Source organism: Carcharodon carcharias, chromosome 7, assembly GCF_017639515.1.
Source record: "Carcharodon carcharias isolate sCarCar2 chromosome 7, sCarCar2.pri, whole genome shotgun sequence".
Taxonomy (NCBI): domain Eukaryota; kingdom Metazoa; phylum Chordata; class Chondrichthyes; order Lamniformes; family Lamnidae; genus Carcharodon; species Carcharodon carcharias.
In genome coordinates, this window is record NC_054473.1 from 121,960,873 (window position 1) to 121,985,161 (window position 24,289).

General features: G+C 49.5%; 1 protein-coding gene across 2 annotated transcripts in view; it reads left to right on the forward strand.

The window, feature by feature from the left end:
* Nucleotides 1-24,289, forward strand: part of hsf4 (heat shock transcription factor 4) — an 88,488-nt gene that overhangs the window by 38,909 nt on the left and 25,290 nt on the right. For both annotated transcript variants that reach the window (XM_041192590.1, XM_041192589.1), the window contains 3 exons: nucleotides 12,804-12,928; nucleotides 13,617-13,692; nucleotides 14,685-14,749. In XM_041192590.1, the coding sequence (XP_041048524.1) occupies nucleotides 12,804-12,928; nucleotides 13,617-13,692; nucleotides 14,685-14,749 (266 nt within the window). The remainder of the gene's footprint in view (nucleotides 1-12,803; nucleotides 12,929-13,616; nucleotides 13,693-14,684; nucleotides 14,750-24,289) is intronic.

Genomic DNA, 24,289 nt, shown 5'->3' on the forward strand with positions numbered 1-24,289 from the left:
TGTGTGGGATGTAGGGCTCTGGGGGATGATGTGTGGGATGTAGGGCTCTGGGGGATGAGACTGTGTGGGATGTAGGGCTCTGGGGGATGATGTGTGGGATGTAGGGCTCTGGGGGATGAGACTGTGTGGGATGTAGGGCTCTGGGGGATGATGTGTGGGATGTAGGGCTCTGGGGGATGATGTGTGGGATGTAGGGCTCTGGGGGATGAGACTGTGTGGGATGTAGGGCTCTGGGGGATGATGTGTGGGATGTAGGGCTCTGGGGGATGAGACTGTGTGGGATGTAGGGCTCTGGGGGATGATGTGTGGGATGTAGGGCTCTGGGGGATGAGACTGTGTGGGATGTAGGGCTCTGGGGGATGATGTGTGGGATGTAGGGCTCTGGGGGATGAGACTGTGTGGGATGTAGGGCTCTGGGGGATGAGACTGTGTGGGATGTAGGGCTCTGGGGGATGAGACTGTGTGGGATGTAGGGCTCTGGGGGATGATGTGTGGGATGTAGGGCTCTGGGGGATGAGACTGTGTGGGATGTAAGGCTCTGGGATGATGTGTGGGATGTAGGGCTCTGGGGGATGATGGGTGGGATGTAGGGCTCTGGGGGATGATGTGTGGGATGTAGGGCTCTGGGGGATGATGTGTGGGATGTAGGGCTCTGGGGGATGAGACTGTGTGGGATGTAGCGCTCTGGGGCTGAGACTGTGTCGGATGTAGGGCTCTGGGGAATGATGTGTGGGATGTAGGGCTCTGGGGGATGAGACTGTGTGCGATGTAGGGCTCTGGGGATGAGGACCTGTGTGGGATGTAGGGCTCTGGGGGATGCGACTGTGTGGGATGTAGGGTCTGGGGGATGATGTGTGGGATTGTCGGGCTCTGGGGGCTGAGCTGTGTGGGATTTAGGGCTCTGGGGGATGAGACTGAGTGGGATGTAGGGCTCTGGGGGATGATGAAGTGGGCTGTAGGCTCTGGGGATGAGACTGTGTGGGATGTAGGGCTCTGGGGAGATGATGTGTGGGATGAAGGGCTCTGGGGGAGAGACTGTGTGGGATGTGGGCTCTGGGGGATGAGGCCTGTGTGGGATGTTAGGGCTCTGGGGGTGACTGTGTGGGATGTAGGGCTCTGGGGGATGAGACTGTGTGGGATGTAGGGTCTGGGGGTTGACTGTGTGGGATGTAGGGCTCTGGGGGATGAGACTGTGTGGGATGTAGGGCTCTGGGGATGAGACTGTGTGGGATGTAGGGCTCTGGGGGATGAGACTGTGTGGGATGTAGGGCTCTGGGGGATGATGTGTGGGATGTAGGGCTCTGGGGGATGATGTGTGGGATGTAGGGCTCTGGGGGATGAGACTGTGTGGATGTAGGGCTCTGGGGGATGAGACTGTGTGGGATGTAGGGCTCTGGGGGATGAGGACTGTGTGGGATGTAGGGCTCTGGGGGATGATGTGTGCGATGTAGGGCTTGGGGATGATGTGTGGATGTATGCCTCTGGGGGATGAGACTGTGTGGGATATAGGGCTCTGGGGATGAGACTGTGTGGGATGTAGGGCTCTGGGGGATGAGACTGTGTGGGATGTAGGGCTCTGGGGATGATGTGCGGGATGTAGGGCTCTGGGGATGAGACTGTGTGGGATGTAGGGCTCTGGGGGATGATGTGTGGGATGTAGGGCTCTGGGGGATGAGACTGTGTGGGATGTAGGGCTCTGGGGGATGAGACTGTGTGGGATGTAGGGCTCTGGAGGATGAGACTGTGTGGTATGTAGGGCTCTGGGGGATGAGACTGTGTGGGATATAGGGCTCTGGGGGATGAGACTGTGTGGGATGTAGGGCTCTGGGGGATGAGACTGTGTGGGATGTAGGGCTCTGGGGGATGAGACTGTGTGGGATGTAGGGCTCTGGGGGATGAGACTGTGTGGGATGTAGGGCTCTGGGGGATGAGACTGTGTGGGATGTAGGGCTCTGGGGATGAGACTGTGTGGGATGTAGGGCTCTGGGGATGAGACTGTGTGGGATGTAGGGCTCTTGGGGATGAGACTGTGTGGGATGTAGGGCTCTGGGGGATGAGACTGTGTGGGATGTAGGGCTCTGGGGGATGAGACTGTGTGGGATGTAGGGCTCTGGGGGTTGATGTGTGGGATGTAGGGCTCTGGGGGATGATGTGTGGGATTTAGGGCCCTGGGGATGAGACTGTGTGGGATGTAGGGCTCTGGGGGATGAGACTGTGTGGGATGTAGGGCTCTGGGGGATGATGTGTGGGATGTAGGGCTCTGGGGGATGATGTGTGGGACGTAGGGCTCTGGGAGATGAGACTGTGTGGGATGTAGGGCTCTGGGGGATGATGTGTGGGATGTAGGGCTCTGGGGGATGATGTGTGGGATGTAGGGCTCTGGGGGATGATGTGTGGGATGTAGGGCTCTGGGGGATGATGTGTGGGATGTAGGGCTCTGGGGGATGATGTGTGGGATGTAGGGCTCTGGGGGATGAGACTGTGTGGGATGTAGGGCTCTGGGGGATGAGACTGTGTGGGATGTAGGGCTCTGGGGGATGATGTGTGGGATGTAGGGCTCTGGGGGATGATGTGTGGGATGTAGGGCTCTGGGGGATGAGACTGTGTGGGATGTAGGGCTCTGGGGGATGATGTGTGGGATGTAGGGCTCTGGGGAATGATGTGTGGGATGTAGGGCTCTGGGGGATGAGACTGTGTGCGATGTAGGGCTCTGGGGGATGAGACTGTGTGGGATGTAGGGCTCTGTGGGATGAGACTGTGTGGGATGTAGGGCTCTGGGGGATGATGTGTGGGATGTAGGGCTCTGGGGGATGATGTGTGGGATGTAGGGCTCTGGGGGATGAGACTGTGTGGGATGTAGGGCTCTGGGGCATGAGACTGTGTGGGATGTAGGGCTCTGGGGGATGAGACTGTGTGGGATGTAGGGCTCTGGGGGATGATGTGCGGGATGTAGGGCTCTGGGGGATGAGACTGTGTGGGATGTAGGGCTCTGGGGGATGATGTGTGGGATGTAGGGCTCTGGGGGATGAGACTGTGTGGGATGTAGGGCTCTGGGGGATGAGACTGTGTGGGATGTAGGGCTCTGGAGGATGAGACTGTGTGGTATGTAGGGCTCTGGGGGATGAGACTGTGTGGGATATAGGGCTCTGGGGGATGAGACTGTGCGGGATGTAGGGCTCTGGGGGATGAGACTGTGTGGGATGTAGGGCTCTGGGGGATGAGACTGTGTGGGATGTAGGGCTCTGGGGGATGACTGTGTGGGATGTAGGGCTCTGGGGGATGAGACTGTGTGGGATGTAGGGCTCTGGGGGATGAGACTGTGTGGGAATGTAGGGCTCTGGGGGATGAGACTGTGTGGGATGTAGGGCTCTTGGGGATGAGACTGTGTGGGATGTAGGGCTCTGGGGATGAGACTGTGTGGGATGTAGGGCTCTGGGGGATGAGACTGTGTGGGATGTAGGGCTCTGGGGGATGAGCTGTGTGGGATGTAGGGCTCTGGGGGATGATGTGTGGGATGTAGGGCTCTGGGGGATGAGACTGTGTGGGATGTAGGGCTCTGGGGGATGAGACTGTGTGGGATGTAGGGCTCTGGGGGATGATGTGTGGGATGTAGGGCTCTGGGGGATGATGTGTGGGATGTAGGGCTCTGGGGGATGATGTGTGGGATGTAGGGCTCTGGGGGATGATGTGTGGGATGTAGGGCTCTGGGGGATGAGACTGTGTGGGATGTAGGGCTCTGGGGGATGATGTGTGGGGATGTAGGGCTCTGGGGGATGACTGTGTGGGATGTAGGGCTCTGGGGGATGATGTGTGGGATGTAGGGCTCTGGGGATGAGACTGTGTGGGATGTAGGGCTCTGGGGGATGAGACTGTGTGGGATGTAGGGCTCTGGGGGATGAGACTGTGTGGGATGTAGGGCTCTGGGGGATGATGTGTGGGATGTAGGGCTCTGGGGGATGAGACTGTGTGGGATGTAGGGCTCTGGGGGATGATGTGTGGGATGTAGGGCTCTGGGGGATGGACCTGTGTGGGATGTAGGGCTCTGGGGATGAGACTGTGTGGGATGTAGGGCTCTGGGGATGATGTGTGGATGTAGGGCTCTGGGGGATGATGTGTGGGATGTAGGGCTCTGGGGGATGATGTGTGGGATGTAGGGCTCTTGGGGATGAGACTGTGTGGGATGTAGGCTCTGGGGGATGAGACTGTGTGGGATGTAGGCTCTGGGGATGAGACTGTGTGGGATGTAGGGCTCTGGGGGATGAGACTGTGTGGGATGTAGGGCTCTGGGGGATGATGTGTGGGATGTAGGGCCTCTGGGGATGAGACTGTGTGGGATGTAGGGCTCTGGGGGATGACTGTGTGGGATGTAGGCTCTGGGGGATGAGACTGTGTGGATGTAGGGCTCTGGGGGATGATGTGTGGGATGTAGGGCTCGGGGGATGAGACTGTGTGGGATGTAGGGCTCTGGGGGATGACTGTGTGGGATGTAGGGCTCTGGGGGATGACTGTGTGGGATGTAGGGCTCTGGGGATGATGTGTGGGATGTAGGGCTCTGGGGGATGAGACTGTGTGGGATGTAGGGCTCTGGGGGATGATGTGTGGGATGTAGGGCTCTGGGGGATGAGACTGTGTGGCGATGTAGGGCTCTGGGGGATGATGTGTGGGATGTAGGGCTTGGGGGATGAGACTGTGTGGGATGTAGGGCTCTGGGGATGAGACTGTGTGGGATGTAGGGCTCTGGGGGATGAGACTGGTGGGATGTAGGGCTCTGGGGGATGATGTGTGGGATGTAGGGCTCTGGGGATGAGACTGTGTGGGATGTAGGGCTTGGGGGCTGAGACTGTGTGGATGTAGGGCTCTGGGGGATGAGACTGTGTGGGATGTAGGGCTCTGGGGGATGAGTGTGTGGGATGTAGGGCTCTGGGGGATGATGTGTGGGATGTAGGGCTCTGGGGGATGACTGTGTGGGATGTAGGCTCTGGGGATGAGACTGTGTGGGATGTAGGGCTCTGGGGGATGATGTGTGGGAGTAGGGCTCTGGGGGATGAGACTGTGTGGGATGTAGGGCTCTGGGGGATGATGTGTGGGATGTAGGGCTCTGGGGGATGAGAATGTGTGGGATGTAGGGCTCTGGGGGATGATGTGTGGGATGTAGGTCTCTGGGGGATGAGACTGTGTGGGATGTAGGGCTCTGGGGGATGATGTGTGGGATGTAGGGCTCTGGGGATGACTGTGTGGGATGTAGGGCTCTGGGGGATGACTGTGTGGGATGTAGGGCTCTGGGGGATGACTGTGTGGGATGTAGGGCTCTGGGGGATGAGACTGTGTGGGATGTAGGGCTCTGGGGGATGATGTGTGGATGTAGGGCTCTGGGGGATGATGTGTGGGATGTAGGGCTCTGGGGGATGAGACTGTGTGGGATGTAGGGCTCTGGGGGATGAGACTGTGTGGATGTAGGGCTCTGGGGGATGAACTGTGTGGGATGTAGGGCTCTGGGGGATGACTGTGTGGGATGTAGGGCTCTGGGGGATGATACTGTGTGGGATGTAGGGCTCTGGGGGATGAGACTGTGTGGGATGTAGGGCTCTGGGGGATGAGACTGTGTGGGATGTAGGGCTCTGGGGGATGAGACTGTGTGGGATGTAGGGCTCTGGGGATGAGACTGTGTGGGATGTAGGGCTCTGGGGGATGAGACTGTGTGGGATATAGGGCTCTGGGGGATGAGACTGTGTGGGATGTAGGGCTCTGGGGGATGAGACTGTGTGGGATGTAGGGCTCTGGGGGATGAGACTGTGTGGGATGTAGGGCTCTGGGGGATGAGACTGTGTGGGATGTAGGGCTCTGGGGGATGAGACTGTGTGGGATGTAGGGCTCTGGGGGATGAGACTGTGTGGGATGTAGGGCTCTGGGGGATGAGACTGTGTGGGATGTAGGGCTCTGGGGGATAGACTGTGTGGGATGTAGGGCTCTGGGGGATGAGACTGTGTGGGATGTAGGGCTCTGGGGGATGAGACTGTGTGGATGTAGGGCTCTGGGGGATGACTGTGTGGGATGTAGGGCTCTGGGGGATGAGGACTGTGTGGGATGTAGGCTCCTGGGGGATGAGACTGTGTGGGATGTAGGGCTCTGGGGGATGAGACTGTGTGGGATGTAGGGCTCTGGGGATGATGTGTGGGATGTAGGGCTCTGGGGGATGATGTGTGGGATGTAGGGCTCTGGGGGATGATGTGTGGGATGTAGGGCTCTGGGGGATGAGACTGTGTGGGATGTAGGGCTCTGGGGGATGATGTGTGGGATGTAGGGCTCTGGGGGATGAGACTGTGTGGGATGTAGGGCTCTGGGGGATGATGTGTGGGATGTAGGGCTCTGGGGGATGAGACTGTGTGGGATGTAGGGCTCTGGGGGATGATGTGTGGGATGTAGGGCTCTGGGGGATGAGACTGTGTGGGATGTAGGGCTCTGGGGGATGAGACTGTGTGGGATGTAGGGCTCTGGGGGATGATGTGTGGGATGTAGGGCTCTGGGGGATGATGTGTGGGATGTAGGGCTCTGGGGGATGATGTGTGGGATGTAGGGCTCTGGGGGATGAGACTGTGTGGGATGTAGGGCTCTGGGGGATGATGTGTGGGATGTAGGGCTCTGGGGGATGAGACTGTGTGGGATGTAGGGCTCTGGGGGATGAGACTGTGTGGGATGTAGGGCTCTGGAGGATGAGACTGTGTGGGATGTAGGGCTCTGGGGGATGAGACTGTGTGGGATGTAGGGCTCTGGGGGATGAGACTGTGTGGGATGTAGGGCTCTGGGGGATGATACTGTGTGGGATGTAGGGCTCTGGGGGATGAGACTGTGTGGGATGTAGGGCTCTGGGGGATGAGACTGTGTGGGATGTAGGGCTCTGGGGGATGAGACTGTGTGGGATGTAGGGCTCTGGGGGATGAGACTGTGTGGGATGTAGGGCTCTGGGGGATGAGACTGTGTGGGATGTAGGGCTCTGGGGGGATGAGACTGTGTGGGATGTAGGGCTCTGGGGGATGAGACTGTGTGGGATGTAGGGCTCTGGGGGATGAGACTGTGTGGGATGTAGGGCTCTGGGGATGATGTGTGGGATGTAGGGCTCTGGGGGATGAGACTGTGTGGGATGTAGGGCTCTGGGGGATGAGACTGTGTGGGATGTAGGGCTCTGGGGGATGATGTGTGGGATGTAGGGCTCTGGGGGATGATGTGTGGGACGTAGGGCTCTGGGGGATGAGACTGTGTGGGATGTAGGGCTCTGGGGGATGATGTGTGGGATGTAGGGCTCTGGGGGATGAGACTGTGTGGGATGTAGGGCTCTGGGGGATGATGTGTGGGATGTAGGGCTCTGGGGGATGAGACTGTGTGGGATGTAGGGCTCTGGGGGATGATGTGTGGGATGTAGGTCTCTGGGGGATGATGTGTGGGATGTAGGGCTCTGGGGGATGATGTATGGGATGTAGGGCTCTGGGGGATGAGACTGTGTGGGATGTAGGGCTCTGGGGGATGAGACTGTGTGGGATGTAGGGCTCTGGGGATGATGTGTGGGATGTAGGGCTCTGGCGGGATGATGTGTGGGATGTAGGGCTCTGGGGGATGATGTGTGGGATGTAGGGCTCTGGGGGATGAGACTGTGTGGATGTAGGGCTCTGGGGGATGACTGTGTGGGATGTAGGGCTCTGGGGGATGATGTGTGGGATGTAGGGCTCTGGGGGATGAGACTGTGTGGGATGTAGGGCTCTGGGGGATGATGTGTGGGATGTAGGGCTCTGGGGGATGAGACTGTGTGGGATGTAGGGCTCTGGGGGATGATGTGTGGGATGTAGGGCTCTGGGGGATGAGACTGTGTGGGATGTAGGGCTCTGGGGGATGATGTGTGGGATGTAGGGCTCTGGGGGATGAGACTGTGTGGGATGTAGGGCTCTGGGGGATGATGTGTGGGATGTAGGGCTCTGCGGGATGAGACTGTGTGGGATGTAGGGCTCTGGGGGTTGACGTGTGGGATGTAGGGCTCTGGGGGATGAGACTGTGTGGGATTGTAGGGCTCTGGGGATGAGACGTGGTGGGATGTAGGCTCTGGGGGATGAGTGTGTGGATGTAGGGGCTCTGGGGGATGATGTGTGGGACGTAGGGCTCTCGGGGGATGGAGACTGTGTGGGATATAGGGCTCTGGGGGATGAACTGTGTGGGATTGTAGGGCTCTGGGGGATGAGACGTGTGGGATGTAGGGCTCTGGGGGATGATGTGTGGGAGTAGGCTAGGGGGATGAGACTGTGTGGGATGTAGGCTCTGGGGGATGATGTGTGGGATGTAGGGCTCTGGGGGATGACTGTGTGGGATGTAGGGCTCTGGGGGATGATGTGTGGGATGTAGGGCTCTGGGGATGAGACTGTGTGGATGTAGGGCTCTGGGGGATGACGTGTGGGATGTAGGGCTCTGGGGGATGAGACTGTGTGGGATGTAGGGCTCTGGGGGATGAGACTGTGTGGGATATAGGGCTCTGGGCGATGAGACTGTGTGGGATGTAGGGCTCTGGAGGATGAGACTGTGTGGGATGTAGGGCTCTGGTGGATGAGACTGTGTGGGATGTAGGGCTCTGGGGGATGAGACTGTGTGGGATGTAGGGCTCTGGGGGATGATACTGTGTGGGATGTAGGGCTCTGGGGGATGAGACTGTGTGGGATGTAGGGCTCTGGGGGATGAGACTGTGTGGGATGTAGGGCTCTGGGGGATGAGACTGTGTGGGATGTAGGGCTCTGGGGGATGAGACTGTGTGGGATGTAGGGCTCTGGGGGATGAGACTGTGTGGGATATAGGGCTCTGGGGGATGAGACTGTGTGGGATGTAGGGCTCTGGGGGATGAGACTGTGTGGGATGTAGGGCTCTGGGGGATGAGACTGTGTGGGATGTAGGGCTCTGGGGGATGAGACTGTGTGGGATGTAGGGCTCTGGGGGATGATGTGTGGGATGTAGGGCTCTGGGGGATGAGACTGTGTGGGATGTAGGGCTCTGGGGGATGAGACTGTGTGGGATGTAGGGCTCTGGGGGATGATGTGTGGGATGTAGGGCTCTGGGGGATGATGTGTGGGACGTAGGGCTCTGGGGGATGAGACTGTGTGGGATGTAGGGCTCTGGGGGATGATGTGTGGGATGTAGGGCTCTGGGGGATGAGACTGTGTGGGATGTAGGGCTCTGGGGGATGATGTGTGGGATGTAGGGCTCTGGGGGATGAGACTGTGTGGGATGTAGGGCTCTGGGGGATGATGTGTGGGATGTAGGTCTCTGGGGGATGATGTGTGGGATGTAGGGCTCTGGGTGATGATGTGTGGGATGTAGGGCTCTGGGGGATGAGACTGTGTGGGATGTTGTGCTCTGGGGGATGAGACTGTGTGGGATGTAGGGCTCTGGGGGATGATGTGTGGGATGTAGGGCTCTGGGGGATGATGTGTGGGATGTAGGGCTCTGGGGGATGATGTGTGGGATGTAGGGCTCTGGGGGATGAGACTGTGTGGAATGTAGGGCTCTGGGGGATGATGTGTGGGATGTAGGGCTCTGGGGGATGATGTGTGGGATGTAGGGCTCTGGGGGATGAGACTGTGTGGGATGTAGGGCTCTGGGGGATGATGTGTGGGATGTAGGGCTCTGGGGGATGAGACTGTGTGGGATGTAGGGCTCTGGGGGATGATGTGTGGGATGTAGGGCTCTGGGGGATGAGACTGTGTGGGATGTAGGGCTCTGGGGGATGATGTGTGGGATGTAGGGCTCTGGGGGATGAGACTGTGTGGGATGTAGGGCTCTGGGGGATGATGTGTGGGATGTAGGGCTCTGCGGGATGAGACTGTGTGGGATGTAGGGCTCTGGGGGATGACGTGTGGGATGTAGGGCTCTGGGGGATGAGACTGTGTGGGATGTAGGGCTCTGGGGGATGAGACTGTGTGGGATGTAGGGCTCTGGGGGATGATGTGTGGGATGTAGGGCTCTGGGGGATGATGTGTGGGATGTAGGGCTCTGGGGGATGAGACTGTGTGGGATATAGGGCTCTGGGGGATGAGACTGTGTGGGATGTAGGGCTCTGGGGGATGAGACTGTGTGGGATGTAGGGCTCTGGGAGATGATGTGTGGGATGTAGGGCTCTGGGGGATGAGACTGTGTGGGATGTAGGGCTCTGGGGGATGATGTGTGGGATGTAGGGCTCTGGGGGATGAGACTGTGTGGCATGTAGGGCTCTGGGGGATGATGTGTGGGATGTAGGGCTCTGGGGGATGAGACTGTGTGGGATGTAGGGCTCTGGGGGATGACGTGTGGGATGTAGGGCTCTGGGGGATGAGACTGTGTGGGATGTAGGGCTCTGGGGGATGAGACTGTGTGGGATGTAGGGCTCTGGGCGATGATGTGTGGGATGTAGGGCTCTGGGGGATGATGTGTGGGATGTAGGGCTCTGGGGGATGAGACTGTGTGGGATATAGGGCTCTGGGGGATGAGACTGTGTTGGATGTAGGGCTCTGGGGGATGAGACTGTGTGGGATGTAGGGCTCTGGGAGATGATGTGTGGGATGTAGGGCTCTGGGGGATGAGACTGTGTGGGATGTAGGGCTCTGGGGGATGAGACTGTGTGGGATGTAGGGCTCTGGAGGATGAGCCTGTGTGGGATGTAGGGCTCTGGGGGATGAGACTGTGTGGGATGTAGGGCTCTGGGGGATGAGACTGTGTGGGATGTAGGGCTCTGGGGGATGAGACTGTGTGGGATGTAGGGCTCTGTGGGATGAGACTGTGTGGGATGTAGGGCTCTGGGGGATGATGCTGTCTGTGTTGGGAGGGGCGTTGTGTGCTTGCCTGTGTCTGGGTTGGCTTTACACTGGAAGCCATGAGGCATGCAGCAATGCCAAATGGAAATTTGGTACACCAGGTGCATGTACAAGGATGCTGTTGTGTGATTGAAGACATGATACAGATGATCATGATGAAGTGAGTTCTACACTTTGTTTAGCATGTGCTACACCTGATTGGAGGATATTTTATATATTCCGAGATGGGAAATGCTCCATTGATGTTGTTCCTGCAACAATCATCAACATCTGATGGTTATTTGGGCTCTCAGTTTGTTGTGTAAACAGGTTGCCTTAATCTAGTTTAGTTTGGTCATGCACTAAGGTGATCTGACCTAGCCTGTGAGTGCACTGGATATAACGATATCTTTGCACCCCAGAATGTCTGAACACATTCTAACAAACTATCACCCTCTGTATTCTGAATACACATTGAAGGCAAATAACCTCCATTGGTTTCAAAGCGCAGGGGTCTGGCCAGGTTCCTCATTTGTGGAACCCGCTCAAAACAATCACCCATCAGACTCCTTATCAACATTGGAGTTCTCATGAGGGACAGCAGATATTTCCAATTTCTGACTAGGCTAGATCCCAACAGTGATTAGACGGTGTTTAACTCTCTGCACCACTCGACAGTGGCCTAGTCATACAGTGTGTTGGTGCAGTGACGCACTCAATCACACTGATGAATTTACCACATGATCAATGCATAATGTCAGTCGTGAGGGACCAAGGAGATAGAGTGCTGGGGGAGGTGCTGTGTGGGTTTGGGGATCTGGGGGATGTGTTGTGTGGGTGTAGGGTCCTAGGGGAGGTGTTGTGTGGGTGTGGGGCCCTGGGGAAGGTGTTGTGTGGGTATGGGGCCCTGGGGGAGGTGTGTGGGTGTGAGGCCCTGGGGGTGGTGCTGTGTGGGTGTGGGGCCCTGGGGGAGGTGTTATGTGGGTGTGGGGCCCTGGGGGAGGTGCTGTGTGGGTGTGGGGCCCTGAGGGAGGTGTTATGTGGGTGTGGGGCCCTGGGGGAGGTTTTATGTGGGTGTGGGGTCCTGGGGGAGGTGTTAAAGTGGGTGTAGGGCCCTGGGGGAGGTGTTGTGTGGGTGTGGGGCCCTGGGGGAGGTGTTGTGTGGGTTTGGGGCCCTGGGGGAGGTACTGTGTGGGTTTGGGACCTTGGGGGAGGTGTTGTGTGGGTGTGGGGCCCTGGGGGAGGTGCTGTGTGGGTGTGGGGCCCTGGTGGAGGTGCTGTGTGGGTGTGGGGGAGGGTTGGTGCCTCAGGTGGTCTACATGGGATGTAGGACCTTCCTCTTGAAGGATCCTGTTTGTCCCCTCAAGTGAACAGAAAAGATTTCATAGCACTAGTTGAAGAAGACCAAGGTAGATCTGGTGTCCTAGCCTCTTAACCAACATCTAAGACAGATGATATGGTTGGTTATTTATTTCATTGCTGTTTCTGGGACCTTGCTGTGTGCAACACTGGCTTCCAATTAATTTCATTGGCTGGAAAGCCCTTCGGGATGTCTTAAGCATATGAAAAGCACTGCATAAATGCATGTTTTACTTTAATTGTACTCCTGGAACAGTAAGCAACTCCAGCAGAAGAGGGATAGAGGCAACTGTATAAGACCAAAAACTAGACTGAGGCATTTTGTTGCTGAGGGGTGGGGTGGGGAGTGATAAATAAAACAAACAAAATGAGAACTCCTGTATGCAAAATGCACAGATTACAGTTGTAAAATCTTGATGAAAATCTACCATATAGCTTATCAAGAAAAAGATAGAATTTGCAGAGAAAAGATGAAGAAAGATTTTTCTTTCAGGTCTTAAATGAAAGAAAGCAGAATTTGATTGATGTTTGTCCAAGTTAGGATGTGTTGTGTCCCGGGGTTGCAGTCAGTTCTTGTACACCAAATATCTGCTCCTCCTTGGTTTAATACAACATCTTCAGTTTCATCTCCATTTCCTCCATCCCTAGGTGTCAGTTGTGAAGAGTGAAGAGACCAAGGTGCGCCAGGAAGATGTCAGCAAGTTGTTGTACGACATGCAGCTGATGCGCGGTCATCAGGAGAGCATGGACTGCCGTCTGAAGGACATGAAACAGTCAGTACCTGTCTGTGGTGGTTTGGGCTCAGATTGAAATCAGCTTGGTGATAGCAGAACAGAATAGAATAAAATCTGGTCAAATCCAACCATTGGAGGAGTGGGTGGTAACTATAGCTTTGAGTCCTGTGTTTGAACCCCACTGGCAAGCATAATATTTTGATGTGAAATGTGTCTGGGCAATCCCAATCCACACCCAAGTGAATGTGATTCCACACCATCAGTCAACCAGAATTCAACAGAATTTGACACCAAATTAGGAAGCCAATAAAAGTAACGGTTAGAAAATAGATGTGTCACAGGTCATAGTGATCGCTCCTCTGAGGTCAGAATTAAAGCACAATGCATGGACAGTGTGACAAATCCTTGCAAACCCATGTGGGCGGAGCCTGGTGTGACAAGGAGTGTAAAAGCAGGAATATGCCCCATGAGCACAAAATTCACTTCCTCTCTCCCAATTACTCCCAAAAAAGAAATGGGACAGTTTTGAAATGAACTGAAGCTTAGTGTAGGCTTGGAGCTGGGACTGGGTGCCAAGAGGAGCTGGTTGTCACACCTAGTGTATCAGGTGTTCTGCTATTTGTAATGTTACACAATGGCTGTAGGTACATGCTCTCAAATCTTATTCTGGGTCTCGGTTTGAGTGCCTTTACCACTGACACCTGTTTAACACACTGTTTTTCTTCAGTCAGAATGAAGTTCTATGGCGAGAGGTTATGTCTCTTCGACAGAAACATACTCAGCAACAGAAGGTGATCAACAAGGTGAGTGTTCCTGTTCAGGGTTAGACCTCTGCCACCCCTTCTTAAAGGGTCTCCTAACCTGTTGGCATCCTTTGCTCTCTATTATATAGGACTGGGAAAGTTTATGGGGCACCTGCTCTCATGTCATTGGTAACTTATCTCCAAAATCAAACACTAAGGGATACAGAGAAGCAGCCCTTTCCTTGGACTTATTTCCTTTTGCCCCTTTGGAGCAAACAGTGTTTTGTGCAGCCTGAAAAATGCGCAAGCGACTCAAGAATTCAGCATTATGAAATTTTCTAACATTCCGTATTTGCACTACAACACCTAACCCATTAACAGTGAGAAAATCCTGTACCCCTCTCCACCTTTTCAGTACTTAATTAAAGATCAGTCTGACACACTGAGCTGATAACCAAATGTTATCTATCATGCAGTTCTCAGCTATGAGGGGAAGGGTTAAACAGAAGCTAGAGAAATATGTGACTCCTCCTCTCCCCACAATACTCACCATAACTTCAAATAGATACCTTTAGCAAGACATTGGCAGAAGCCTGAGAGGTTTCCTGCTATTTAAACTGTAAGATGATTCATGTCCAGGGGGACCTTAAAGATCGTGAGGGTTGCATTTGTGCTTGAGGATGGAGGCAACTGAGAGATTGCTTGAGGGGTGAATGTGTGGTTAGGGAGTGAGGTGACTGAGGGATTGTTTTAAGGGTAGACGTGTAGTTGCAAAGCAAGTGATTGAAGAGGTTAGTTGAGTCATGGGTATGTGGTTTGTGGAAGAGAGGTGACTGAAGAATTGATTAGACAACAGGTGAGGTTGGGAAGAGAGGTAACAGCAGGATTGATTGAACTTGTGTGGTTCGAGGCAGCATTTGTACAATTGACAATACTCCTGTCTCAAAGATTAACGTGAGATCGGGAAAATGACCTATTGATGGTGAGTGACCTGGCCCATAATGATGTGCTGACTCACCGTGCTAACACCTGCCTCTGATCTCTATTAACAGCTGATTCAGTTCCTGCTCAGCCAGCTCCATTCGAACCACAACAGTATCGGGCTGAAGAGAAAGCTGTAAGTATTGAGAGCAGCAGAGTGTGACTGATCCCCATTCACCATACAGGCTTGATTCTGAATGATCAGGTGACCTGTTACCATGTGAACGCTGAGTGAATAGGTTCAGAATGCTGAGTAAGATCTGATGACCCAATTCATTCAGCACTCTGTGCTGTGGTGAGCAGATATCAGAGCGTGCTATACAATAAACCTTGCCAACTCAGGTTCTGTTGTTTTAGGGACTTGGGCCTGAGGCTAAGAGGAACATTTGGTCCCGACTGAATTCTGTTGGGAGCATGGAGAAGGAAGATGGTGATCACTTAAGTTTAGAACTTCAGAGCACCTGGCTGATCATTTTCTTCAATAGCATTTCAAAATGTTGATTTTTAAGAAGATATAAATTATTAAAATGCTAGCGGCCAGTCTGGAGAAGCCTAGGGCTGAATGTTCAGACCCCACCAGAGATGGGAACAGAGGCAGACAAGGCCTGAACATAACAGTGCAGGCTGGCATGCCAATTTCCCAACACTGTTCCCGGCACTAGCCATTTTAGAGAAGGCGGGTTCAGGCAGGCAGGGCTACCTAGCTACCTGCCCCCATGAGGAGGGTATAAGTTATTAGACTCCTTAAGAGCCTTCCGTACTCTCGAGGCCAGCTGGGATTTTCCAATCCAGTTTCTTTTTCCTGAAGCAGCAGGGGGCAGTTTTAACTCTCTGGAGGTGGGCACCCGGCAGCAGGCCGGGCTGGGGGTTGACAGTGCTCCAGGCAGGCCTGAAGACCCCCCCTACCTGCCTAGGTGCAGCTGCAACCACAGGGCACCCAACACAGGAATTCCCTCCCGCCTATGGTGTGTGACACGTGGGCTATAAATACAAACTAACCCTACTGCCTTATCACATATAAACTCATTCATTACCTTGGGAATATGATGATACATCTGAGCAAACTGATAGAGCTGAGGGCTGGCAACTCTCCATGTCCCGATGGACTTCATCCTAGGATCTTAAAAGAGGTAGTTAATGAGGTAGTAGATGCGTTGGTGTTAATTTTCCAAAATTCCCTAGATTCTGGAAAGGCCCTATCAGACTGAAAAGTAGCAAATATAGCCTCTCTATTCAAGAAGGGATGGAGACAGAAAACAAGAAACTATAGGCCAGTTAGTTTGTCATCTGTGGTGGGGAAGGTGTTCAAATCAATCATTAAAGAAGTTATAGCTGGGCAGTTAGGAAAAACTCAAGGTAATCGAGAAGAGTCAGCATGATTTTGTGAAAGGGAAATCATGTTTAACCAATTTATTTATTAGAGTTTTTTGAAAGAGTAACATGTGCTGTTGATAAAGGGAAGACTGTAGATGTACTATACTTGGATTTCCAGAAAGCATTGATAAGGCGCCACATCAAAGGTTATTGTGGAAAATAAAAGCTAATAGTATAGGGTGTAACATATTAACATGGTTAGAAGATTGGCTGGTTGGCAGAAAACAGAGAGTATGTATAAATAAGTCTTTGTCTAATTGGCAGGGTGTGACAAGGAGTGCTGGGGCCTCAACTTTTACAATTTACGTCAATGACTTCGATGAGGGGTGTGAAGGCATGGCAGCTAAATTTGCAGATGACACAAAATAGATGGAAAAGTATGTTGTGAGGAAGACATAAGCAGTTTGCAGACGGATATAGGTAGGATGAGTGAGTGGGAAAAATGGAGTATAATGTGGGAAAATGTGAAGTTGTTCACTTTGGCAGGAAGAATAAAAAAGCAGAGCATTACTTAAATGGAGAATGACTGCAGAATTCCAAGGTGCAGAACGATCTAAGTGTTCTAATGCATGAGTCACAAAAAGCTAGTTTGCAGGAACAGCAGATAATCAAGAAGGCCAATGGAATCCTGTACTTTATTACAATAGGAATTGAACATAAAAGTAAGAATGTTATGCTTCACTTATATAGGGCATAAGTGAGACCACATCTTGAATACTGTGTGCAGTTTTGGTCTCCTTTTTTAAGGAAGAATGTAAATGCATTGGAAGCATTTCAGAGGTTTACTAGATTGATACCTGGAATGAACGGATTATCCTATAATGATAGGTTGGACAAGCTGGGCTTGTTTCCACTGAAGTTTAGGAGAGTGAGGGGTTACTTGATTGAAGTATTTAAGATACTGAATGGTCTTGATAAGGTGGACGTGGAAAGGATGTTTCTTCTTGTGGGTGAGTCCAGAACTAGGGGCACTGTTTTAAAATTAGGGGTCAATCTTTTAGGACAGAGATGAGGAGAATTTCTTTCCTCTCGGAGGGTTGTGTGACTTTGGAACTCTGTGCCTCAGAGGGTGGCGGATAATTTTAAAGCAGAGGTAGATAGATTCTCATTAGGCAAAGGAATCAATGGTTATCAGGGGTAGATAGGAATGTGGAATTCGAAACATAAACAAATCAACCATGATCTTATTGAATAGCGGAGCAGGCTCGAGGGGCTGAATGGCCTACTCCTGCTCCTATCTCTTATTTCATATGTGCATGTGCATCATGTGTGCAGCAAACCTACCAGAGGCATCCAAAAAATAGCTAAAAATGGACTGAAAGTTGCTATCTCCCTCCACATACATATCAGAATAGTAATTGTGTGATGATTAAAAAGCAACGAAGGTAGTGAACAATCTCAAGAACACATTCTAGTATGTTAGTATTCAAAGATTGGTTATCAATTAAACAAGCTTTATTCTTGCTATAAATGAAATCACCTGCATCTCTAGATGGGATTTCTGCATGGGACTAGCTCTCAGGTATTATACAGACAATCTCTCTCTCTACATAGAACTTGTATGTATATCTTAGCTTGTCACATACCCAGAAACAAACTACTTTGCCAAAAGCATTGTGAAACCAATAGTTTGCTTTTGAAGTGGTTGTTTGTATATAATGGTAGAACTCTCATGCTATTTCTCCTGGTTAGTCTAGGATTTTGAGTTAAGGTTTTGATGTTTACTGCAGTTCTGCTGCAGCCTAAATGTGACGGTGCTTTTATCTCAACACAGCAAATGCACTGAAGCCCCAACCTTGATTTTAACTCGGGCTGAGAATTGGGGGTTCGGGGCCAAAGCACAGTGACCTGTCCAACATGAGGTTCAGCTATTTTAACCCGGGGTGGGAAACAGGCCTTAAAGCAGCTGGTGATGCCAAGAGATGTTAACTCCTGGGCCTCATTTTCATGTAATGATTCTGACTCCTGCCCAATACTGGCAGGGATGGCATCACCACCAGCAGTCAAAATTGGTGGAGTGACAGGCTGCTGCCAGGGGTTCTCAGAAACAGACCCTGGCAAGGTTGGTAAGAAATTGAGATGGGGCTGAGGGATTGGTGAGTCTGTAATCAGAAGAAGAATAACCTGTGGCAGAGGAGGCCAAAGATCTCTTTATGGGACCATGAGGAGTACTCCTACTCCATTTGGCCCACAAGGAGTCTTTAAACATTAAAGGGAATCTCACTTACTTGTGTCTCCTATGGTCATGGATCCTAGCTGCCATCAACAATTGCTAGCTGCCCTGAGAATGTGCTGGCCATGATTACAATGCCATGCATGTCCTGATGCTGCCATGTCTTTGCTATGAAATTATGCCCCCTTTCCCCAGGAGCAGATGGCCTCCCCGTGCCATAACCCTCCGAGATCTCTGTTGTCCTCCAATCTGACTTTGTATACACCCCCGATTTTAATCCCTGCATGACTGTTGGCTGTGGCTTCAGCTACCTTGGTCCCAAGCTCTGGAATTCCTTTCTTAAACCTCTCTACCTCTCTTTCCCCTTCTAAGATGTTCCTAAAAGTGTACTTTGTCTTAATGTGGCTCAGTGTTGAATTTTGTATAATAATGTTCCTGTGAAGTGACTTGGGCTGTTTTTAATATGTAAAGTTGCTATATAAATGCAAGTTGTTGTGCGGAGAGCAGAAACCCAGTTTAAACCCAAAGCACGCTGCTCCCGGTGAGCTCCCTGGATTAAAATCAATCCATGTGATAGATTTGCGATCAAAATACTACATGCCTTACTGATGCATGCTTCATAGGTATAATATTTACCTACCATTTTTGAAAACTTGTTTAAGATACAAATGATTATATTTGTTCTTTCTTCCCTAAAACCTCTTATTCCCAGTAGTTTTCATTATAATTTTATTTTTCTCTACAGTGAATTTTCAATTAGTACTAAAGATGCAAGTAGTTTCTTCATGCCCCGTCAACTTACAACAATTTATCTGTTAAATAAATCATTACAAAAGCAAATTGTTCTCCACTCTGAAACCCTCACACCGCCCATGGTGTCGTCTTTTCTGAAGCCGCTGGGAGCCATTTTGACTTTTGACAATAATGTAAAGCATTCTATATTATGGGCTCAAGTATTGGGGAAACACTTCTCTGTTTTCCTTTAAAAACAAGCTGATATTGCATGATTTAAATTATCGTCTAACATCAAGATTGATTCCATTGTGTTGTAGCATTATCTATTAGAGTTGTTAACTCGGCTTAGACACATTCCTGGAGGTTTAATCACATAATCCCCTGCTTCCAACTGCCTAGTCAACAGCCTATCTTCCCATCTCTAATGTTTTCATTGATAATTGGTTTAGTAAAAAATCATCATGGGGGCAGGTGCTGAATTGTGATGACGATACAAGTTAAACAGGTAATTATTATTCATGTCATAGTTATAGACAATCATTGAAATAAAAATAAAATTAAACTGGAAAATAATAAAAAGGATTGCAGAATTATGATCATTTCAACATACAAATAAGTAAAATATGTTGCAAAAGTGCAGCTCTTGAAAAAGGACTAAAAATTGAATGTCTTTGACAAATATGAAAAAGCGCACAATTCTACAATGCCCCATGATTTTTCTCCTGTATTGATTGCAGCAGTGTCCAAAAGATTAATCTTTAATTTGTGCCCACTCCAGAACAATACTAGTAAGAATGGCAGCTTTATGACACATTCCTTCCCCAAATGACCAATAATTAATTGTATGATCCTTTGTCATGTTTGGACCTGACTGTAGCTGCATTGTTTCAAATCTGCATCAAAACCCTTATCAATACCATCCATTAGCCCGAGTTCCCCCTCAGTAACACTAAGAAACTGATCAAAAACATAGCTTTTGTTCAATAGACAATCAGTATATAACACTGTGGAGAAAAATGATATATTTTTGATTATTTTGCCAGCTTTGTAGCTATTGTTATACAGAAGCAACATGACACCTATATGTTCAAGCTGAAGATGTAGCTATGCTGTAGGACAGAATAAATCAGGAGATAATGAGGGCATGTAAAAGAGGCAATATATTAATCATGGGTGACTTTAATTTTCATGTAGATTGGGAAAATCAAATTGGCAGAGGTAGCCACAAGCAAGAATTCATAGAGTGTTTTCGGGACTGGTTCCTAGAACAATATGTTGTGGATCCAACCAGGGACAGGCTATTTTGGATCTGCTAATGTATAATGAAGCAGGGTTAATAAATGATCTGAGTAAAATGATCCCCTAGGAAACAGAGCCCATAACATGGTGGAATTTAGTGTTCAGTTTGAGAGTGAGAAACTTAGTTCAGAAACAGTTTGGATTTCCAGCATCCGCAGTTTTTTGCTTTTACCTTAGTTCGGAAACAACTGCGCTAAACTTAAATAAGGGTAATTACAAAGGAATGAGGGCAGAGTTGGCTGGAGTGGACTGGGAAAGGAGTTTAGCAGAAAAGACAATTGATGAACAATGGCAGATGTTTAAGAAAATAGTTCATGACTCAGAACAAAGATATATCCCAGTGAGGAAGAAAGATCATAGAAAAGGGATAAACCAACCATGGTTAACCAAGGAAGTTAAGGATAGTATCAAAGTGAAAGAAAAAACATACAATGTGGCAAAGGTTAGTGGTAAGCCAGAGGATTGGGAAAGTTTTGAAAAACAACAGAAGATGACCAAAAAAAATAAAGAGGGAGAAAATAAACTTTGAGGGTAAACTAGCAAGTAATATAAAAAAGGACAGTAAGAGCTTCTTTAAATATATCAAAAGGAAGAGAGAGGCCAAAGTCAATATAGGCCTCTTAGAGAATGAAGCTGGGGAAATAATAAAGGGGAACCAGGAAATGGCAGAGGAGTTGAATGAATACTTTGTTTCAGTCTTCACGGCAGAAGACACTAATAGCATTCCAAAAATACTAAATAATCATGGGGCAAAGGTTGGGGGGTTGGGGCGGGGGGAAGAGGAGGAAATATTTAAAATAACTATCACTAGAGAAAAAGTACTAGGAAAACTAATGGGGCTAAAGGCCAATAAGTCATCTAGACCTGATGGGTTGCATCCTAGGATATTAAAGGAAATAGCTGCAGAGATAGTAGATACAGGTAGTAATCTTCCAAGAATCCTTAGATTCTGGAAAAGTCCCAGAGGATTGGAGAACTGCCAATGTAACACCCTTATTCAAAAAGGGTGGGAGACAAAAAACAGACAGCTATAGGCCTGTTAGCTTAATATCTGTCATTGGGAAAATGTTAGCCTATTATAAAGGATGTAATAGCAGAGCATTTAGAAATGCATAATATAATCAAGCAGAGTCAGCATGGCTTCATGAAGGGGAAATCATGCCTGACAAATTTATTAGAATTCTTTGAGGAGGTAACAAGCATTAAATAAAGGAGAACTAGTAGATGTAATATATTTGGATTTCCAGAAGGCATTGGATAAGGTACTGCACATAAGGCTACTTAATAAGGTAAGAGCCCATGGTGTTGGGGGTAGTGTATTAACATGGATAGAGGACTAGCTAACTAATAGAAGATAGAGAGTTGGGATACGGAGGGCATTTTCAGGTTGGCAACCTGTAACTAGTGGAGTGCCACAGGGGTCAGTGTGGGGCCACAATTATTAACAATATATATATTAATGACTTGGATGAAGGAAATAAATGTACTATCGCCAAGTTTGCGGATGACATAAAAATAGGTGGGAAGGCAAGTGGTGAGGATGACATGAATCTAAAGAGGGATATAGACAGGTTAAGTGAGTGGCAGATGGAATATAATGTGGGAAAATGTGAGGTTATGCACTTTGGCAGGAAGAATAGAGGAGCTGAATATTACTTAAATAGAGAAAGACTGAAGATAGCTGCAGCACAGGGGGATTTGGGGGTCTTTGTGCATGAATCCCAAAAAGCTAGCATACAAGTTCAGTAGGTAATAAGTAAGGCAAATGGAATGTTGGCTTTATTTCAAAGGGAATGGAGTATAAAAATAGGGAAGTCTTGCTAAAACTATACAAAGCACTAGTTAGACCACACCTAGAATAATGTGAACAGTTTTGGTCCCCTTATCTAAGGAAAGATATACTGGCATTAGAGGCAGTTCACTAGGTTGATCCCCGGGATGGAGGGATTTTCTTATGAGGAGAGGTTCAGTAGGTTGGGCCTGTACTCATTTAGAAGAATGAGAGGCGCCCTTATTGAAACATATAAGATTCTTAGGGGGCTTTTAGATGCTGAGAGGTTGTTTCCCCGTGTGGGAGAGTCTAGGACTAGAGAGCATAATCTCAGAGTAAGGGGTCGCCCATTTAAAACAGAGATGAGGAGGAATTTCTTCTCTCAGAGGATAGTCAGTATGTGGCATTCTTTACTGCAGAGGGCTGCATAGGCTGGGTCGTTGAGCATATTCAAGGGTCAAATAGGAAAGTCTTGCTAAAACTATACAAGGCACTAGTTAGACCACACCTCGAAATCAGAGTTTTAATCAGTAAGCGAATCAAGGGTTATGGGGAACAGACAGGAAAGTGGAGTTGAGGATTATCAGATCAGCCATGATCTCATTGAATGGCAGAGCAGACTTGATGGGCTGAATGGCCTACTTCTGCTCCTATGTCTTATGGTTCTGATATGCATCTCTCTGTTGACAGACACGTTCTCCACAAGTATCAGAATTCCTTAAATCTGGTGTCATGTGACATGGGTTGTCATGGTGCACTCTGAGTATCGTAGTTCCACAATAGTTTGTTGGAAACTAGAGCCCCTGTAATGCAGCTTTTTTTCTCTGTCTACATCAGCTGGAAAGCTTGGGCCCAGAGCTCCAGCTAGTGAGATAAGCTCACATGGGGGAAACTTTGCTGAAATTTCTAACATTTAGTTTTTTTACTCTTTTCATGAGAGTGAGCTTCACTGGCAAGGCCAGAATTCGTTGCTCATCCCTGATTGCCCTTGAGAAATTGGTGGCTGTTTCATCAGTGTTTCTCATGAGAGTCTTTATTGAACTGAATGTTAAGATGTCTACCTGCGTCATAGCATAGTCACGTGACTACAGAAAGCTAGATATGACATCAGACTGATTACATTTCAAAACCCAAACAACCCCCTTTTCATAGCAAACAAAAGATACAAACATCCCCTTTTCCTCGCGATCAAAAAACTCATTTGCATGCATGATACTGTGTAACTCTGAGTTACCCAAGTTACCCACTTTACACCCACTGTTCTCATGCATTAACAACTGTGTGTTCTACTAGTCAGTCACTGCACATGCATAGCACACACAGTCTTTAAATCATGCAGGATTCTTAATGGAAAGCACGTGCATCGACATTGGCTGTTTGTCTGATGATGATTCAATGTTAGATGGGAAAGTAAACTGAGAGGGACACAAAGTGGCTGCAAAAAGAAATAGTTATGTGAATGGGCAAAAACATGGCAGATGGGATCTAATATGGAGAAATGTGAAGTTATCCACTTTGGTAGGAAAAATAGAAAAGTAGAAAGTAAAAGTAGAATAGGAATTGTTGATAATCAGAGGGACTCTGGGTGTTCTTGTACATGAAACACTGAAATTTAACATGCAAGTAAAGCAAGAAATTAGGAAAGTAAATGATATGTTAGCCTTTATTGCAAAGAGATTGGAGTATAAGAGTAAGGAAGTCTTACTGCAATTGTACAGGGGCCTTGGTGAGACCGCATCTAGAATACTGTATACAGTTTTGGTCTCCTTACCTAAGAGGGGGTGCAACAAATGTTCAGTAGACTGATTCCTTGGATAAAGGGATTGTCCTATGAGGAGAGATTGAGTATACAAGGGCTATAGTTTCTGGAGTTTAGAAGAATGAGAAGTGATTTAATTGAAACACAAAATTCTTAAGAGGCTTGACAGGGTAGATGCTGTGAGGCTGTGTCCGCTGGCTGGGAAATCTAAAACACGGAGTCACAGTTTCAGAATAAAGGGTCGGCTATTTAGAATTGAGATGCAAAGAAATTTCTTCATTCAAAGACTCTTTGGAATCTCTACTCCCGAGAATTATGGATGTTCAGTGGTTGAGTATATTCAAATCAGACATTGATAGATTTTTGGATACTAAGGCAATTGAAGGATATGGGGATAATGCAGGAAGGTGTAGCAGAGGTAGAAAATTAGCCATGACCTTATTGAATGGCAGAGCAGGTTCTAAGGATCAAATGGCCTACTCCAGCCCCTATTTACTATGTTTTTAATTTTCTGGGTATGTTCAGTGATTCTTTTCAGAATTGTGTAAAATTTGTATGTCTATTA